This window comes from Diabrotica virgifera, chromosome 6 (assembly GCF_917563875.1).
Source record: "Diabrotica virgifera virgifera chromosome 6, PGI_DIABVI_V3a".
NCBI lineage: Eukaryota > Metazoa > Arthropoda > Insecta > Coleoptera > Chrysomelidae > Diabrotica > Diabrotica virgifera.
Genome location: NC_065448.1, coordinates 146,452,016 through 146,473,005, shown reverse-complemented (window position 1 = coordinate 146,473,005; position 20,990 = coordinate 146,452,016). Strand labels below are relative to the sequence as shown.

The 20,990-nt window shown below is 35.7% G+C and overlaps 1 protein-coding gene across 1 annotated transcript; it reads left to right on the top strand.

Annotated features, from left to right (window-relative positions):
- The first annotated feature begins 251 nt into the window (after positions 1-251).
- On the top strand, positions 252-8,216 carry LOC126886209 (uncharacterized). The gene is made up of 3 exons (XM_050653071.1): positions 252-315; positions 3,975-4,222; positions 7,017-8,216. The coding sequence occupies exons 1-3, from the start codon at positions 252-254 to the stop codon at positions 8,214-8,216; spliced, it is 1,512 nt and encodes a 503-aa protein (XP_050509028.1).
- Positions 8,217-20,990: the final 12,774 nt, after the last annotated feature.

The following is a 20,990-nucleotide window of genomic DNA, read 5'->3' as shown; positions in this document are numbered from 1 at the left end:
AGGTTGACGCCGTTAAGGTACGTATCCATTACGTTGGTGCTCCGTGTAACTGCTCGAACGGATACGGCATGCGCTTCCCTACATAATATAAACCGCCATCGAATGGATCGCCGAGCGGGAGCACCAACGTATCCACTATGTGGAGCAGTTACACGGAGCACCAACATAATGGATACGTGCCTTAAGGACAGTCTGCATCCATAGTAAATGGTGAGGGTAAGTGAATGACCACCGAGAGGTGTGGTCGCAAGATGAATTTGGGAAAAGGTGAGGAACCGATCATTGCCAAGTTCCTGATAGCTTGTAAACACAAGTGTGAGATAATGGGGAAGTACGGAAGAAAGTCTGTCAGTTTTTGGGCGTCAACATCATTGGAGCTAGACGCATCCCTACGCTTTTACAAAAAGTGAAATTTTTCAGAGAATCAAATCTTAAATTGTTCTATTATAATAAATAAATCTATTAAAAAAATTATTTTCTTTGCCCATACACTTATATCCACTTATTTTCAGTAGTAATAACCCAAGGACATTGATAATTGTTCGAAAAAATTTTATAACAGATTTCGAAAGCTTGTTGCTTGGAAACAGACCGACGCCGTAGGCGGAGGTCTGTTGCCTGTAAGCAACAAGCTTGAGAAAGTTGTTAAAAAATTTTTGAGCCTTTATCAATGTTCGAGGGTTATTCGGATAGAAAATTTTTTGCTGGTTATGAAAAAAATACAGAGCAGAAACAATTTATTTAAATGTGCAATTAACAAAGGAACAATTAGAAAAATTTAATGAAGATCCAGACATGTTAGTTTCTATAACTGATGAAGATGTATTTCCACTACGCATGCTGTTAATAATTTTATTATGATGTTTTATTAAAAATAATTTTTATGTATTACAACCAAATCGTGACATTTTGAAATATTGAATATTTGAAATGTCAAAATCGAAATGAAACGAAATGTAGGTATAGTATTTTTACTACAAAAACGTTATTACGTAGGTCAAAATTTTTGACGTAAGAGAACTGTCAAAACATTAGAATGTGACTTTTCATATTGCCGTGTTTATAATAAACATAGCAATAATGAAAAGTCACATTCTAATGTTTTGACAGTTCTCTTACGTCAAAAATTTTGACCTACGTAATAACGTTTTTGTAGTAAAAATACTATATCCATAGCTACATGAGTGAGTGAAAACAGCCCATGGGATCTGTTTTCAGTATAATGTTGGTTTTATTGGTTGTATTCAATCAGATGACCACAAATTAATTGATTTCATTGGATTTCTAATTGAGCAAAAAATTTTCAGTAAAATTGCAACATAACAGTATGTGATATTATTTTCATGTGTGAAAAACGTTCAGGGACTTTCCATTTAAATATATGGGATGTTCAGAATGCCATTTAGTTTTTTTTGTTTTACAATGAAAAAACATGTGGTGCCTTCTAGATCAGTAAATGAACGTAAAATACGGCGATACCGTGTAATTTTCCGTGGTATCCCGAATAAAGTACGTGCCTCCTAGTGGCGGGATACGGGCAATAATACATTGGCTTATAGGGCAGTCCTTACAGTAGGGATCCTGGCCTATACAGAAAAATGCAGGCGGGTGTGGGGTAATACTGCACTTTGGTGTATTGGCTAAACGAGCAGGGTAGGGTATGGTGCTGATTTAATAATTTAATATTCTTCAACTTATGATGGGTAAAATCGAAGGACGCAGAGGAATTGGTAGAAAGCAGAACACCTATTTAGAATAGCTCGAGACAGAGACAGTTTCGCCATGTTAATCGCCAACGTCAAGGGGACTTGATAGGGCACGTTAAGAAGAAGTCAATTTAATGCCGAAAACCCTCGAAACTCTAGAATAGAAGATGACGTCCGTTGAAGGTCAAAGTAAAGGTCACCATTGGATAGCCAGGAAAAAATCCTAGACTACTAGTACTTTTCTTTGATCCAAACTTCTACATGTTGCCAGATAACCAGTAACTCAGAGAATTGGAATACCCAGTAAATCTTATAATTTTCCGAGTTTGTGCCTCTACATCTTGAAAATCCTCCATACGATCGAGTTATGCCCATGAGAACTTTTCATCACAATGCTTCAAAGGGTATTTTCCCAAATTATGAACTAAATCCACTGGGACCTAATTTCCATAAGGTTTGTGAGGGGTACTTTAAAGATATAATATCAAGAAACAGAACACTCGCACATTTTAACTCCGTTGTCCATACGTTTATAGGCGAAGCAATAAAGCAATAAAATCGGTCTTACCTCCGAAAAAAAAAAACGACAAGACGGATCTTAATAATTCTTTTTGCATTCGATTCGTGAATGCGCCAGTCAACTTTGTAACCCGGAGCCATGATACAATATTGAAAAACTGCGTACAAAAAATGCATTCTTAAAGTGCATCTCAAACAGACAATAAAAAAAATTCAGAACTCGTCAATTATCGGTAGAAATGAGTTCAATTTTGTTACTCATAGGGAGGTTTTTGGGGTCGCTGAAAACGAATATGACGTCGAAAGTGATCTCCGGAGTACCTGGTGCCCAGGGTACCTACTGTGTACCTCGTCTTGCGGAGGTACCTACTGTTTACCTCGTTTTCTGGAGTTTTCGGCAAATTAATTTAAAAAATTAGTCAGAATTCATTACTCGGGGGCTTTTGCGGGGTATCTGACGATGAATATGATATCGGAAATGATCTCCGGAGTACCGGTGAACAGGGTACCTACTGTTTACCTCGTCCTCTGGAGTTTTAGGCAAATTCATTAAAAAATTAGTCAAAAATCATGTCACGAGATAAACAGTAGGTACCCTGGGCACCAGGTATTCCGGAGATCACTTCCCATGTCATATTCGTCGTCAGTGACCCTTAACCCCCTAAAATGATTTTTGGCTACTTTTTTAATGAATTTGCCGAAAACTCCAAAAGAAATAGGTACCCTGGGCACCAGGTATTCCGGAGATCACTTCTGATGTCATATTCGTCGTTAGCGACTCCAAAAACCCCCGAGTATTTATTTTTGACTAATTTGTTAATAAATATTTTGCCGAAAACTCCACAAGATGAGGTAAACAGTAGGTACCCTGGGCACCAGGTACTCCGGAAATCACTTCCGATGTCATATTCGTCGTTAGCGACCCCAAAATCCCCCCAAGTAATGATTTTTGACTAAAACACCACAAGACGAGGTAGACAGTAGGTACCCTGGGCGCCAGGTACTCCGGAGATCACTTTCGACGTCGTATTCGTTTTCAGCGACCCCAAAAACCTCCGAGTAACAAAATTGAACTCATTTCCGCCGATAATTGACGACTTCTGAATTTGTTTTATTGTCTCTTTGAGTAGGGTAAAACACCCAAACGTTGGCACTCGACCATCGATTGGCACACTAACTTTTAAACTATATTAATAAGGACAATAAGTCAATTATCTGAAAAAATTATACATATGTATTTCAAATTTGGTAACATTTCCCTTAGTAGTAAACGACTGCTCGTGCTTGTTGAAATCAGTGTGGCTTGTGTTTTATATGAATGTTGTGGTGACTGTACCAAACAAGGTAAGATTTTAAGTTTTTCGTAAGGATAGTGCAATGTTAAACATCAATCAACGGTTAAACTATGTAAATCAGGTTAATTTTTGTAATATACAACACAAATTTTTACACACATTTACGGATCTTGTTGGTTTGATTTTAGCATAATTTTATCTTAATAAAAATGTCGATTTGCGCCAATTTAGAGGGTGCCAACATTTGGAAAGCTCAATTTAACATAATCTAATTATTGGCATAGGTGCCGATATATAGAATTGGGAGTTATTTTTGTTATTCCTAATATAGGCACACCAACGGTAAACGTTAATTACCGCCTCTTTTGAATTCGAGATTGATAATAATTGTGCGTGAAAAAAATAATAAATCATTGACTAGTCAAAAAATAATTTTTTTCTTTTACTATTATAGACGCCAAAAGTAAAGAAACATGCAAAATATCAAAATTATACACCGAGGAATTGCTTCAGAAGGCATTAACTGATGTGAGGAATGGTGAACAGAAGAAGACCGTCGCTATGAAGTATGGCATTCCAAGGCAAACATTTCAGTATCGTTTGGGTCCTAAATTTTCAACACCAGAACTTGGAAAAAATACGTATCTAACAAGAGATGAAGAAAACAAACTGGTCGAATGGATTTTAGATAGCCATAAAAAGGCTTCCCACGAAGAAAGGTTGATATTCAGGCCTCTGTAAAAAGCTTTCTGGATGTAGATAATAGAACCACTCCATTTAAAAACAACATTCCAGGTAAACACTGGTATAACCTATTTTTAAAGAGGCATCCAATACTCACGGAACGGATACCTGAAGAGTAACTGCGGCTTCAGCAAATGTGTCTGAGGAAAATATAGGAGGTTGGTTTTCCGAAATAGAAAGCTATCAAGAAAAAAACCTCTTTTCTGTTTTGAATGTCTCAAGTAGAATATACAACGGCGATGAAACGCGTTTCCAGTTTTGTCCAAAAATGGGTAAAGTTATTGCACCAAAAGGTTCCCGCAATGTATACGAAGTTGACCAATGAGAAGCGAACAAACGTGACAGTAATGTTTACGTTTTCGGCCGAAGGCGATACCACTCCACCTTTAATAATCTACCCAAACGAGCGTCTGTCAAAAGCAGTTGTTAATAGTGTTCCAGACACATGGGGAATCGGATTAAGCGATAACGGCTGGATGAAAACAGAAATTTTTATAGATTATATACAAAATGTATTTCATCCATATTTAAAAAAGAAAAATGTTGAATTTTCTGTCATTCTCTTTCTGGACGGCCATGCAACTCATCTTAGCTATCAATTTAGTACTCTTTGTGCAAAGCTTGGTATTGTTCTCATACCTCTTTACCCTAACTCTACCAGACCAGGATATTACAGCCTGCAGGTGTCTCGAACTTTAGACCACTTAAGGCAATGTGGAAAAATCGCTGTTAGATTGGCGTCGTAAAAATCCATTTTGTAAATTTTCCAAAGAACATTTTGCACAAATCCTTAAAGAAGCTGCATATTCTCTAAAGCCTGAAGTTGCCTCTAGCGGATTTAAAGCTTGTGGATTATATCCGTGGAATCCAAATTCAATCGACTATGACAAATGTTTAGGCAAAAACTATCCAAAAATAACCGGTTCCAATGTTGCAAACACTGAGAAGCGTAAGATTGTTAATAATTGGGTTTGAACTTATCAAAAGTTTATTGAAATAGTTGGAATAAATAAGTCATTAGAACTTGATGATTTTGGCGCCTTATTTACTGGATGTGATGAAAGCTGTAAAAATTTTATATTATTACAAAAATTGAAAACCTATTTTAAATCTGAAACGGAATCTGACACAGATAACCATACAATAGAGATACAAATAGAAGATCTAAATGATAGCGTAGTACATTACAACGATGAAATATTTTTAAACGAAGACAATATAGAAGATATACCTATTGTTTTTTGCGATAAACAACCCGCTGATAACGGCAGCATTAGTACAAAAAAATTGTCGTACTGCAAAATACAATTCTTACAGAGGCTTCTATTTCGTCAGTTGGTTTTTACCAAAATTTAAATTGTGTTTTAAGGAATACAGCATTTTGATTTTTAGTTTGGTAATTTAAATTTTTTTTATATTTTGTAACTAACTGAATTAAAATATGTTTTTTTATTTTGATGTTTTGTTTTAATTGTATAGGTGATAGTTTAAAATTACCTAGTTAGGTATCTATGTATCTTCCACAAAATAATTGGTGCCAATAATTGGAAAATATGTGGTGCCAATGAATAGCATACGAGTGCCAATAATTAGAAAACTTCGATTTTCAATAAAATTAAATAAAATTTAACTATAGCAATCAAAATATGATTACAAAATATTCAAATAAGTGGTCCGAAAGTGATAAATATTCATAAAAAATACATATTCATTGATTATTTTAGAGGTAATTTTATTAATACGATCTCATTAGAGTGCCAATCATTGGGTAGTTTACCCTATATGCAGTTTTTCAATATTATATCATGGCTCCGGGTCAAAAAGTTTCCTGGCGCATTCACGAATCGAATACAAAAAGAATTATTAAGACTCGTTTTGTCGTTTTTTTTTTCGGAGGTTCAGTGCTTTTGTTCGAGCCATTTTAAATATCACATTAATTGTTGCTTGTTTTGTGTGCACCCTGTATGCAAAACCGTTAGTTATTGAGAATTGTTAAAAGCGCTGGGTAGTGAATATTTTTGTAATATGGGCAATTTTTAAAAAATGAAGTCGACAATGAACAGCACGTTTCCTTAGCGATCGAGGGCTTTAGCGTATCAGGTACTAAGTCTGGGAATTCTAAACAGAATGGTCCGAAAAATAAGATGCCTGAAGAGGAAGAACCCCAGTTTCCTTCGGCGGTGGGTTTAATGAATTCTCATAGTACAACTAATAGATGTGTATTTTGCGAAAATGTTAACGAAAGCAGTCAATGCTTCAAGGCTCAGAAGTTAACTTATGACCAGAGATTGAATATTTTGACATAGAAAGGTGCTTGCTTCCGCTGTTTGAAAATTGGACACCAATCTCGAAGATGCCGTGGTCAATTAAGTTGTTTACTTTGTCACAAATCACATGTGCCCCTAATGTGCAGAGAACTTTCGATGGGCAAGGCAAAAAAGGAAGAGGAAAATAAGATAGAGAAGGATGGCCAAGCTGGGCCGAAAATAAATCAGTCATTGGCCAATAGTGCTACTACTAATGTTTTTTTGCAAACTTTGCGCGTCAAAATGAACCACTTAAGCAAGATGCGAGTTGTACGCGCCTTAATAGATACCGGATCTCAAAAGACGTATATTCTGAGGTCCACTGCTAGATTATTGGATTATCCATGTAAACGACAGATTAACCTTGTACACGGATTATTCGGAGGCAGCGAGCTAGCACAAAAACATGATTGTGATGACGTTAACTTGAGTTATAATAACTACAGAGGCTGAATATAGAGATAACAGATTCCGGTGATACATCTCCTATAGAGATTTTAATAGGTGCAGACATTGCAGGAAAGCTCTATACCGGAAGAAGGCATATTTTAGGATGTAGACTGGTAGATGTAGAAACCTTATTGGGCTGGACTTTGATGGGAAAAATACCTTTAGATCGACAGGATAATCGTACCGCAACAACTGTTTCACTTTTTATTAGCAACGTGTCGATTAGTCAACTGTGGGAGTTAGATGCTTTGGGTATCAATGATCCGGCAGAAAGGAAGACAAGGGAAGAAATAGCGCTAGCAGCAAAACAACTTTTCTTTGAGACTGTTGCAACAGATTCCACAAGACGATATGAAATTAGACTGCCATGGTTAGGACATCCGGCATTACCAAGTAACTACCAGATGGCTAAGAAAAGGCTGGATATCACGTTGAAGAAGATAAACAAAGATGGATATCTTGAAGCCTACGGCCAAATATTCAAAGAGTGGCTGGATGAAAATATAATTGAGGAAGTGCTCGAGGAGCAACCAAACCAAGAAGTTCATTATTTACCCCACAGACCGGTAATTAAGCCTAATAGCGCGTCCACAAAAATCAGACCAGTTTTTGACGCTTCAGCAAAAGAAAAAGACAAACCTTCTTTAAACCAGTGCCTTGAAAAGGGGGTTAACTTAATTGAATTGATTCCTGCTATTTTATTAAGATTCAGACGACAAGAAATCGGTGTAATCTCAGATATTGGCAAAGCCTTTTTACAGATTGGGATACACAAAGCTGACAGAGATTTTCATCGTTTTCTTTGGATAGATGATGCAGGAAAAGAAAAGGTGTACCGCCACTGTCGTGTGGTATTCGGGATCAGCAGTAGTCCGTTTTTATTGGGAGCTTCACTAGAACATCATTTTTCGTTGATGTTAACAAGATGTGCGTCAAAACTGCTGAATGTTTCGGAAGACACTATTTTAAAATTGTCGCATAGTTTTTACGTTGGCAATAGCGTTACTAGTGTTGCTAATGAACAGAAGCTACGAACTTTTATAGAAGAGTCAAATATAATAATGGCTGAAGGCAAGTTTGATCTCAGAGGGTGGGAGTATACAGGCCAACCCCACGATGACACTATTGATGACTCGACCCAGGTTTTGGGAATAAAATGGAACAAAATAGATGACATGTCTACAACAAGAGTATAAAGATACAGATCTACCTTTTGAAAAACCTATAACTAAAAGAGTCATACTCTCACAAGCGCAGCGCGTGTTTGATCCTATTGGGTATTCTTGTCCAACCACGTTAATTCCGAAGTTGTTATTGCAGAAGACATGGAAAGAACAACTGCCTTGGGATACGCAGGTCGGTTGTGAAATAGAAACCTATTTTCGGAGTTGGATCAAAGAGCTTCCATATTTAGCTGCGATTAAAATTCCTAGGTGGATACATGCAGGCCCCGGAGAAGCTGAACAATTTTCTTAACATACGTTTTGTGATGCTAGCAAGGATGCATATTCCGCAGTAATATTTTTAAGTGGAGTCCGGAATGGACAAGTATTTATACATATTTTAGCAGCTAAATCCAGAGTAGCCCCCTTAAAGACATTGACGATACCCCGACTTGAATGGCTGCAGTTATTGCTGTAAGATTATATGGTACGGTTAGAGAAAATCTTGAAGTTGAACTAGACGAATATTTCTGGAGCGATTCAAAAACGGTACTGTCTTGGATAAGGAGATCTGAGGAATGGACTACCTTCGTGTGGAATCGCGTAGCAGAAATTCGCAAAACTTCGTGCATGGAAAGATGGCATCATGTGCCAGATGTACTCAATCCTGCTGATCTTCCTTCTAGAGATTGTTCTCATAAACAGTTGCTAGATTCCAAATGGTGGGAGGGTCTGCAATGGCTTTATGAAGATCCATCATCTTGGCCCCGAGACAATCACAGCTGTGATGAGGAAGATATTAACAAGGAGAAAAAGAAAAAGCTAGTTACGGTTCTTGTTAACTGTGAGCAAGATGGTATGATCTTATAGCTGATTGGCATCTTAATTATTTTTCACAGTATCTGAAGACATTGCGCATGTGCGCGTGGATTTGTCGATTTACCAATAATGCAAGAAATAAGGACGACAAACAAAAGGGAGAGTTAACCCCTGAGGAGCTTGATAAAGCTGAAACATTGGTACTCAAGCTAGTACGAAAAGAGACGTTTTCGGACGAAAACGATAAGAAATTGTGTGGAATGGGAGCCTTCAAAGACAAGAATGGTTTGATCCGATTGAAGTCTCGCATCAGTAATAGAAACGATGATGAATATTTTCGTTTTCCAGTAGTTTTGCCAGCCAAGCATTTTGTAGTGAATAGCCTACTATTTCGAGAACATGTCAAGTCGTGTCATGTCGGAACACAAGGACTGATGGCTATCGTGCGCAAACGATATTGGACTTTAGGTGGTCGGCGCGCTGTAGAATCCGAGATTGAAAGGTGCGTCGTCTACAAAAGACATAATGCCGGGTCGTTTGGGGTGAGTGCGACACCGTTGATAATAGATCGTGTCCGGGACGCGATAGCATTCGAGACGACGAGTGTGGAGTGGCAATGCTTTATTGCCAGACGAGGTTGGTCGAAGACTAGACAGTAACAATGGGACTAACTTTGTCGGTACTGAGAACGTGTTTCGTCAGGGGGACATTGAGAAGATTGCTACAGATAGGTACAGGACAGTTTCTCAGACCCAACCAGCGTTTCTACCCATTGAATGCCCAACAGATTGGGTTCAGATGCCAGGTGACGACATCAGTGTGGAGTCGAGCAACAGCCAGGGACCGCCTTCAGAGAATGTGTGCGAAAGTGCGGGAGTTGCTATGGCCGAGAGTGTCGCGGAGCCGGGAGTGTCCAAAAGCAGAGTACCCGAAGCGATAATAAGTGTAACGCGAAGTGGGCGTGAAGTCAAGACCCCGCTGCGATATACGAGATAGACTCGGTTTTTATTTTTGTATTTTATGTTACTGTTGTATTGATGATCATGGTATTTGGATGTCTCTATTAATTTTGTGAGCCATGTTCATCTTTGTGTAACCAAAAGATAATGTCTCAGGTGGGAGAATGTTCGAGTCATTTCAAATATCATATTAATTGTTGCTTGTTTTGTGTGCACCCTGTATGCAAAACCGTTAGTTATTGAGAATTGTTAAAAGCGCTGGGTAGTGAATATTTTTGTAATATGGGCACAGCAACCTTCTTCCACTTATCGGTTTGTTTTGATAATAATTACGTCAGACACATATCATATTTTTATGTTGAATCAACAAAAACCTTCGAATGTGTGCTGGGAAGATTTCAACCTTGGGATCGCTTCGCTGAAAAAAGAATTTCGGCCAGATAGCGAAAATAGATTTTGTATTCAGAATGAGAACTTTTCAAGATACCGAATGAAGAGCATCTGACATGTTTCCGCGTCGGCCGGTAAAATAATATAAGTTCCAAAGATACTGTAATGCACGTTTGACATTTCCGGATTACGGTATAAACACTTTAATTATACGCGGTGTTTTATAATTATCCATATTAGAGATATACTGTTTATTTTTCGCCTTTAATATTTTGCAAGCTGTTAACTCTTTTGACTTAAAGCTGATTATAGAAAATAAAAGTACAAAGTCTTTTATTTAATTTCGAATCTCCGGGGTTTGTTAAGATCGGGTAGATTTTTAGAGGCCCCACAGCTTTATTGCTTCGACTATTATGTCATCTGCAAATTGTTACTCTTGCTATATCTTTTTTGCTTGTGAATTTTATCTGCAAAATTCTTATGTCTTTTTTATATTTTAATCCTGTATAATTTCTCTGTACTTGATTTATTAAAAGATTGTATATAAACTAGAAACAAGATATACTTACAGTAAAACCTCCGTTAACCGAAATAATTGGGGGGAGGCCGTTTCGGATAAGAATTTCGGTTAAAAATAACATGGTTTTTTGTATCCTTGTATCAAATTACATAGTATTCTTGGTCAAAGTTGGTATTTAAAAATACTATGAGGTGATTTCGTAATGTGTTCTATATTTAATTGCGTTCTTTAGTTGCATAAAAGCAAAGTTGACGATATTGACAAATTTACATCGAATTGTTTCCTTTTTGCGATAAAAATTTACTTTTTATTGACAAAATTATTCAAACTGTCAGTCCTTTCGGTTAAAAAGATTTCGGTTAACGGAGGTTTTACTGTAATTCCATATAATATTCTTATTTTTGAGTTGTATGGTTATCGTCTGTTGTCGACCTTTTTCTATACAAAAGTTGTTTGTATCGTAAAGAGAGGAAAAACGAAAGCCAATGTGGAAGAGATAAGCAGTACCTAATAGTAGGGGAGGAAAGTATGCTAAATTTGCAGTTACTCGAGCGTTATGGGGATTTATTGGGTTGTGAAGATTAGGTCTTAAAAGCAAAAAAAGTTAAGTAAAATTTTCCATTTAAGTGGGGACTTTCCATTTTTAATTTAATTTTTCATTTCCAACAATCGTTTTTTCCTATTATAGCGCCATCTATCTATAATTCTAAAAAATGTCTCCAATAAAAGTTACTTATTTTTACGTAAGGAATCCAAATCTACAATAAAAAAATGGGGACTCCTATTTAATATTTTAAAGTAACCCCCTACCCCGCCTCCGTGGGGGATCATGTTTGGTGTCATTCGATAGATTTTTTAAAAATATTGAATACGTGTATTTTGCAATTTCTCGATCTGATGTTTATTTCGCGAAATATCGCGGGGTTTCTATTTAAAATTTTAAATTTACCCCCACCCCTCTCCGTGAGGGGTCGTGTTTGGTATCATTCGATAGATTTTTAAAAACTATTAAACACGTATTTTTTAGTTTTTCGATCTGAAGTTTATTTCTCGAAATATTCGCTTTTTTCTTGTGAAACTTTGTGATTTTCCCATTTCTTTACGCCCCGCTCAAATCGTCAGACTTTTTAAATATACACTGTGTTGCATGTACTTAACTTACATTATCTTAATCTGACAATTTCGAGTACTTCTAAGGATAGATTTATTTTTTCGGACCCCCCTTAACGAACTCCCCTGTATTAAGATCCAATATATGGTAGGAGTACATTTACAGGGTACAAGGTTTCTACCCATATCATAATCTGACGCGCTCGAGTAACTGCAAAAATCTCCGCTTGGGCTCCCCTACCATAAAGTTTTTTAAAATATAAAACATAGTATGTAAAGAAGCTGTAAATACCCCATAAATACAAACTACTGACGATCTTTTTAGGGATATAATAACAGTATTTTATGTATAAATAACAAAAACCAAGTTTATTTTTCACACAGACCTATTTTCATTAGATTCATAAATTTTCAGTCATATACAACATTGATTTACATTTTCTTGATAAATATATCTGTTACTGATATTGCTATCAGCAGAGTTCGCTTTAAATTTTGCATGAAACACAAAGCAATTTAAATTTAAAATATATTTGCAAATTTTATTTAAAAAACTTTTTCGACGACAATAATATTTTTTATCATTTTTAATTCATTTGAAATGCACTAAAGAAAAAACAATTTTTTCTTGTTTTGTTTTTTTTTACCTCGGTTCGGAACCTTTAGCCACGTATTTACATATAGACCACTCATCAGCAGTAAAAAACTGTAAAACCGTGGAATTTTGAGAATCAACACCGATTTTAATGAAAATTTGGGTTTAAGCTCTGTTGACACTCTTCTTCTTCAAAATGTACCCTATGCTGAACTGTGCTTTTGCCCGGGGGGGGGGGGTGAAAACAACCTCATCCAGGGGACGAACATTTTTTTAATCAAAATAACTATGGAAATCGATAGAGTGACCAATTCTGAGTAAATTTTGTTCTATAAGATTTTTTTGCAAAACTGATACTTTTTAAGTTATTTGCGATTGAAACTATGCATTTTTCATTGAAAAAACTCATGTTCTATAACCGTTTTTACTTAAAAGACACCTTTTAAAGTTCATTTTTCAAATAAGCTCTGACAAAAGTTTTTTGCATAAGAACTGACTGACTTATGACAAAAATAAAGTTGCTCCCTGCTCTTTTCTTTTTGAAAATAAAACTTAAACCCTCGTCGTTACAATCCTAATAGAAATGATAGCTTTCCACTTGAAATTACCTTTATTTAGGTATAATTGATACGATCCATGTGATTCGACAGGTTTGGAATGCTTAGTTTTAAAAAATAGTTGATTAAATCGAAAATGACATTATTATAATTTAAAAAAATGTGTATTTTTCTTAAATAAACTTAAAAGTATTCATGATACAAAAAACAAAAAAAAAAGAATCAAAGTTTTCAGTAAAAGAAATTCTACAATTAATATTTGAAACATTTTTTCATATTATTAATACTTTTAGATTTAGATTTAGAAAAGAAATTCATAAATTAGAATAAATTAAATTTGAAACAACTTTACAACACTACCATCTGCTTGCAAAATGTATCGTCTTTATCTATACAGAATGTCCTGATTAAACCAGTAGTTCGCCTAAAATATCTTTAATAGAAGAGTTTTTTTTATCTGAGACCCTAATATACGTCAATTTTGCTATCAAATTGGCGTCTGATGATGGCAAATTAATAGACACATGTCATTAAATGGGGCGGCTAGACATTTAAAGATTTTAATTGGAAGGGGAGATCAAATTACTCATCCTGAAGAAAAGTGTCTTAACTCAAAAAACAACCTTTCTCAGGGGAGACAAAAATAGATTTTAGATCTTCATTTAACAATTTTAACAAGTTTAACAACAAAGTTTTAAACGGTATCTGCTAAAATTCATACATTAAAAACGAAGAATATGGATATTTAAGTGAATGTTTTTAATTGTGTAGGAAGCAAAACAAAAAAACTATGATATCTGATTTAACAAAGAAAAAAGATCAAAATTTTGAGTTATGTCACTTTTATTTTAAAATTGGTTACTTTTTAAAATTAACAAAAAAAACACTTAGGACACTTCTTGAAATACAACGGTTTTGTGATAAAATAATGATACGTTCACGGCGAATGTCAGAGCATAACCGAAAAGAGTTGTCATTGTTCCGGAATAAAAGTATTCATTTTACTGCCAAAGGAATAATGACACTACATCCATCTTTCGGAGTTCTAAGTAAACATCTATGTGACATTTTTCCTGGTAAAGATATAGGGCATTTGGAGTCAATTTAAGAAGATAACTGGAATTATGCATTTTTGAGTTGTGTCACTTTTCTTCCGGATAGCAAATCACTTTAAATACATTTCGTCTACAATTGTCTTTACGCAAATACCGATTTTTTATGCCGTGTTAAAAAGATATAAAGAAATTGAAATATCGGCGACCTAAATTCCTGTAAGCTTGTTGTAAGCTTCCAACTATTTGGTAGGACTAATAAGCGATAATTAAATTTCTTAAACTAAAAAGGGGTAGTTCTAGTCACCTATATGGTGACACTCCTCCATAAATCCCTACCGGAAGGGCGTTGACGCCTAAAAACGGCGTATATATATACAAGAATAAAAAACCGCTAAACGCCGTAAAAATGAGTGGCGCATAAAATATTCCAGCTACAAAAGATCTGATATGAATATTACGTGGCGCGAAAATGGATTTTCATTTGATGCAAAACAAAATTCTAGTTTTATTTTAAAAGATTTTTCCATAATATTTGCTAAATTTGAAGTAAACGCGCCACAAAAGAGTAACTTTGATACAGTTTGAATTTTGAAACTCTTTTGTGGCGCGTTTACTTCAAATTTAGCAAATATTATGGAAAAATCTTTTAAAATAAAACTAGAATTTTGTTTTGCATCAAATGAAAATCCATTTTCGCGCCACGTAATATTCATATCAGATCTTTTGTAGCTGGAATATTTTATGCGCCACTCATTTTTACGGCGTTTAGCGCTTTTTTATTCTTGTATCACGAGTTTTTCAAAGTTATTTATAAATTAAATGTATGAAGTTGAATGCAATGTTCCTCTATTACACGTCAAGCTTTATAAATGGTCACCTTTGTTGCATTATCTCCCAAATGATCTAGTGTCCATCGAATGTACACTAGATTTTTTTTTATTCGAAATAGATTGAAAAAAAATTGAGATGGCCGGTAAATGAAGTCGGATTGCCCGTTGCCAGATCAAATTTAGCGTCGTAACCACTACAACTACATAAACCATTTCGGGAATAATCGTAAATTGGATTATACTTTTGTAGCTTAAAAACTTCTAAACGGCTTAACCAATTTTGATCAGTAAACATGAGTTTGAAACGTATTGACCAGTAGTATCTGATGGATCTAAGGTCAAGTATGAAAATTGAAGCTACTACAGGAATTATTGAGCTTGAGAAACCGTTTTTCCCACAGGAAATAGATTTTATCATACTTATGAAGCCTATAACCTAAAAAATTCAAATTTTCCGGGATATGAGGTATACACCGTTAAATTCGTCTGGTGTACTTCTATAAACGCTAAGTTATTGGCGCAATTTGTAGGTTGAAATGTTGAGTAATTGTCGAAAAACCAAAATTTTCAAAGTTTAGTTTTTCAGTTTTTCGGCTATACTGAGCCGTGTGTATGTCTGATTCTGACGGCTTATACACCATTTGAAAGCTTAAGTCAACACTATTAATTTGATGTATTTGCGGTTCTCCTGGCTCTTCTTGATCCGAATATATATACCCCCAAAACATATGCCGTTTTGTACCTACCAAGTCCTATAGCTGGCTTATGGGTGGTCAAAAGTCACAAACTACACCGGTTCTAAATCGGCCCTGACCCCCTCTTCAAACACAGAGGAAAAATATCAAATCGGTTTAACTTTCAAACACACATACATATATATCCACAAACATTTTCCCTTTTTTAAATAAAAATTAAGTCACATTTCTAAGCTCTATAACTTTTGAATAGTATAACCGATTTTCAAAATTAGACATGCGTTGGAAAGGTAATGATCAGTACTGTTAGAAGCCGCAAAGGTCGGACTTAAATTTTTGAAGTTTTTGGGAGTTTTGGGGGCCAGAACGAAAAACAGACCTAAATAGGAAGGGCCGTAAAATCGACACCCTTGGACCAAAATGGATGGTTGACATATGAATGGGTGAGTCTTTTTCTGAACTTGAAGATGGGAGTTGGCACAATTTTCAATTCAGTCAGATTTAGAAAATTGAAAATTTCGTGTATATAATAGTGTCGCGTGTAGGGGGGCGTATTTCTGCGCCACTGGCGAGAACTGCCGTTCTCTGGTAATTTTTTCGATATAAAACTAACAGCTTCGATAACCAATAAATCGAAAACTATTAATTTTATCAAAAAAATGTATAATGAACATTTTTTGCTTATAATTAATATTTTTACCAGCATTTGCGGTCAAAATATAATAAAAAATTTCCACCCTCGAGATGAGGTGGCAACAACCCCATGGTAAAAGCGTCTTTCGGCATCATATAGATTTTGATCCTTGGACTATCCACTACTTATTGTCAAATTTTCAAGCAAATCTATCCATTCTGTAAAAATTGCGAAGTGAAAAATTTCAGTTCCTGGACTAATTATACTTTTGGAGCTCTATAACTTCTGAACGGTTTACCTGATGTTGATCACTAAACATGAATTTGAAACGTATTGACAAGTAGTATCTGACCAGCATCCAAGATCGAGTATGATAACTGAACGTATTACAGGAATTATTGAGCTTGAAAAACCGTTTTTTCCCGTAAGAAATAGATTTGATTATACTTATGAAGCCTATAACTTAAAAATTCGAATTTTCCCAGATATGAGGTATACACCGTTAGACGCGTCCTGAGTCCTTCTACAAACGCTCAGTTATTGGTGCAATTCGTAGGTTGAAATTTTGAGTAATTGTCGAAAAACCAAAATTTTCAAAGTTTAATTTTTCAGTTTTTTGGCTATGGCGAGCAGTGTGTATGTCTCGGCTTGATCGCTTAGGCGCCACTTGAAAGCTTAACTCAACCCTATTGATTTGGTGTATTTGCGGTTTTCCTGTCTTTCCTTGAACCTAAGATATATACGCCCAAAAAATATGCTATTTTGTATCTACCTAGTCCTCTAGCTGGCTTACGGGTAGTCAGAAGTCAAAAATTAGACCGGTTCTGAATCGGCCCTCACACCTTCTTGAAACACAGAAAAAAAAATTCAGATCGGTGTAACTTTTCCACACACATACATACATACATACATACATACATACATACATATCCACAAACATTTTCCATTTTTTAAATAAAAATTGAGACATATTTCTGAGCTCGATAACTTTTGAATGGTATAACCGATTTTCAAAATTAAACATGCGTTGGAAAGGTAATGATCTGTGCTATCAGAAGCCGCAAAGGTCGGGCTTAAATTTTTGAAATTTTTGGGAGTTTTGGGGACGAGAACGAAAAACAGGCTTTAAATGGGAAGGGCCGTAAAATCCACACCCTTGGACCAAAATGGAGAGGTAACATATGGATGGACGAGTCTTTTCCTAAACTTTAAGATGGGATTTGGCCCAATTTTCAATTCAGTCAGGTTTAGAAAATCGAAAATTTCGTGTATATATAGTGTCGCTTGTAGGGGTGTTGTGCGCCACTGGTGAGAACTGTCGCTCTCTGTGGATATACATATATATATAATATATATATATATATATATATATATATATATATATATATATATATATATAAATATATATTATATATATAAATATATATATATATATATATATATATATATATATATAAACAAATGAAATAGAGAATGCGGAAAAATCCCCTTACGAACAATTCACACATCCACTACTTCGGGCTGGGAAAAATTTTTTGAATAGAATCGAAGATCCAAACACCAGCTCTTAGAAATGTGTTTCGCCCTCTTCAACCTCTATGGGCTCATCGGTGAAGATGAGAGGTTGAATATCTTCAGACACATTCCAATCAAAAAACAACATTCGAGACCTAGACATAGCAGGAACGTAAATCTACGCCCAACCTGACAATGCCATTCTCAAGTTTTAATTCCCTAATTACTTTAGAGTAAGTAAGATAATGTTTATGAACTTAAAAATTTTTCCCAGCCCGAAGTAGTGGATGTGTGAATTGTTCGTAAGGGGATTTTTCCGCATTCTCTATTTCATTTGTTTGTTTTCGTACGAGTGGTCGTCCAAACCAGTACCTGTGGATCTTTTGATCACTGAGTGTGTTTCAAAGATCTACATCTTTTGTTTTTTCATAAATATATATATATATATATATATATATATATATATATATATATATATATATATATATATATGTATATATATATATATATATATAAAAATGAATAACCATTTTCAATTTCGTTGCAAAACGAAAACACAGCCGAACCATATTCCAGTCCAATCAGAGAGTGCTGCAAGCACCTCTACCGGTTTCGAAACTTATTAGTCTCTCATCAGGAGGCACATATGCTGCTCTCCCTGATCCAACCAAAACAAACCCCAGCGTGCAGTCCCGAATTGCAACGAACGAAATGGCATAGATGCCCTAGCGGCAACTGCTAGCAAAAGACTAAGTTTTCACTCTAATGGCATACAACATATCCCACCAGAATGAAAACAATGGGAACCTTCTCTGGTTACACCTCCGAGGCTTCTACAATTTGCAAGCCATACGGATGCTGAGACTAAGGAAGATGAGGGAATTCTACAATTTACAATTCACGTCACATCTGCTCAGCGCGGTAAAGTTCCAACGAGACTGGTTCCCTTCATACTCCACACAGAGTAAATGTAAATCAAAAATGAATAACCATTTTCAATTTCGTTGCAAAACGAAAACACAGCCGAACCATATTCCAGTCCAATCAGAGAGTGCTGCAAGCACCTCTACCGGTTTCGAAACTTATTAGTCTCTCATCAGGAGGCACATATGCTGCTCTCCCTGATCCAACCAAAACAAACCCCAGCGTGCAGTCCCGAATTGCAACGAACGAAATGGCATAGATGCCCTAGCGGCAACTGCTAGCAAAAGACTAAGTTTTCACTCTAATGGCATACAACATATCCCACCAGAATGAAAACAATGGGAACCTTCTCTGGTTACACCTCCGAGGCTTCTACAATTTGCAAGCCATACGGATGCTGAGACTAAGGAAGATGAGGGAATTCTACAATTTACAATTCACGTCACATCTGCTCAGCGCGGTAAAGTTCCAACGAGACTGGTTCCCTTCATACTCCACACAGAGTAAATGTAAATCAAAAATGAATAACCATTTTCAATTTCGTTGCAACGAAATTGATATCGGGGGACATATGTTTATAGAGCCAACTTGTATTTATTTTTCATGTAGAATTAGCCCTTAAAATTTTTCATACTTATTTACTAACACCCTGTATATATATCAAACAAATGAAATAGAGAATGTGGAAAAATCCCCTTACGAACAATTCACACATCCACCATTTCAGGTTGGGAAAAATTTCTTGAATAGAATCAAAGATCCAAACACCTGTTCTTCGAAATGTGTTTCGCCCTCTTCAACCTCTCTGGGCTTATCAATAAAGATGAGAGGTTGAATATCTTTAGACACATTCCATCAAAAAACAACATTCGAGACCCAGACATAGCAGGAGCGTATATCTACGCCGCATAATCTGACCATGACAGCCTCACGTTTTAATTCCCTAATTACTATAAGTAAAATATATGTTTGAAAAACAAAAAAAAACAAAAGATGTAAATCTTTGAAACACACTCAGTGATCAAAAGATCTAAGTTATTGGTTTACCGACCAAACGTAACTAAATCAAACAAATGAAATAGAGAATGTGGAAAAATCCCCTTACGAACAATTCACACATCCACCATTTCAAGTTGGGAAAAATTTCTTGAATAGAATCAAAGATCCAAACACCTGTTCTTCGAAATGTGTTTCGCCCTCTTCAACCTCTCTGGGCTTATCAATAAAGATGAGAGGTTGAATATCTTTAGACACATTCCATCAAAAAACAACATTCGAGACCCAGACATAGCAGGAGCGTATATCTACGCCGCATAATCTGACCATGACAGCCTCACGTTTTAATTCCCTAATTACTATAAGTAAAATATATGTTTGAAAAACAAAAAAACAAAAGATGTAAATCTTTGAAACACACTCAGTGATCAAAAGATCTAAGTTATTGGTTTACCGACCAAACGTAACTAAATCAAACAAATGAAATAGAGAATGTGGAAAAATCCCCTTACGAACAATTCACACATCCGCCATTTCAGGTTGGGAAAAATTTCTTGAATAGAATCAAAGATCCAAACACCTGTTCTTCGAAATGTGTTTCGCCCTCTTCAACCTCTCTGGGCTTATCAATAAAGATGAGAGGTTGAATATCTTTAGACACATTCCATCAAAAAACAACATTCGAGACCCAGACATAGCAGGAGCGTATATCTACGCCGCATAATCTGACCATGACAGCCTCACGTTTTAATTCCCTAATTACTATAAGTAAAATATATGTTTGGAAAACAAAAAAACAAAAGATGTAAATCTTTGAAACACACTCAGTGATCAAAAGATCTAAGTTATTGGTTTACCGACCAAACGTAACTAAATCAAACAAATGAAATAGAGAATGTGGAAAAATCCCCTTACGAACAATTCACACATCCACCATTTCAGGTTGGGAAAAATTTCTTGAATAGAATCAAAGATCCAAACACCTGTTCTTCGAAATGTGTTTCGCCCTCTTCAACCTCTCTGGGCTTATCAATAAAGATGAGAGGTTGAATATCTTTAGACACATTCCATCAAAAAACAACATTCGAGACCCAGACATAGCAGGAGCGTATATCTACGCCGCATAATCTGACCATGACAGCCTCACGTTTTAATTCCCTAATTACTATAAGTAAAATATATGTTTGAAAAACAAAAAAACAAAAGAT

What these genes read in the sequence shown, in the direction of transcription:
- LOC126886209 (XM_050653071.1), top strand. Translation starts at nt 252, where the DNA reads ATGAATTTGGGAAAAGGTGAGGAACCGATCATTGCCAAGTTCCTGATA. An exon ending in GATAGCTTGTAAACACAAGT is followed by an intron (nt 316 to 3,974) that starts GTGAGATAATGG and finishes TTACTATTATAG; the next exon opens with ACGCCAAAAGTAAAGAAACA. An exon ending in TTTTAGATAGCCATAAAAAG is followed by an intron (nt 4,223 to 7,016) that starts GCTTCCCACGAA and finishes TAATAACTACAG; the next exon opens with AGGCTGAATATAGAGATAAC.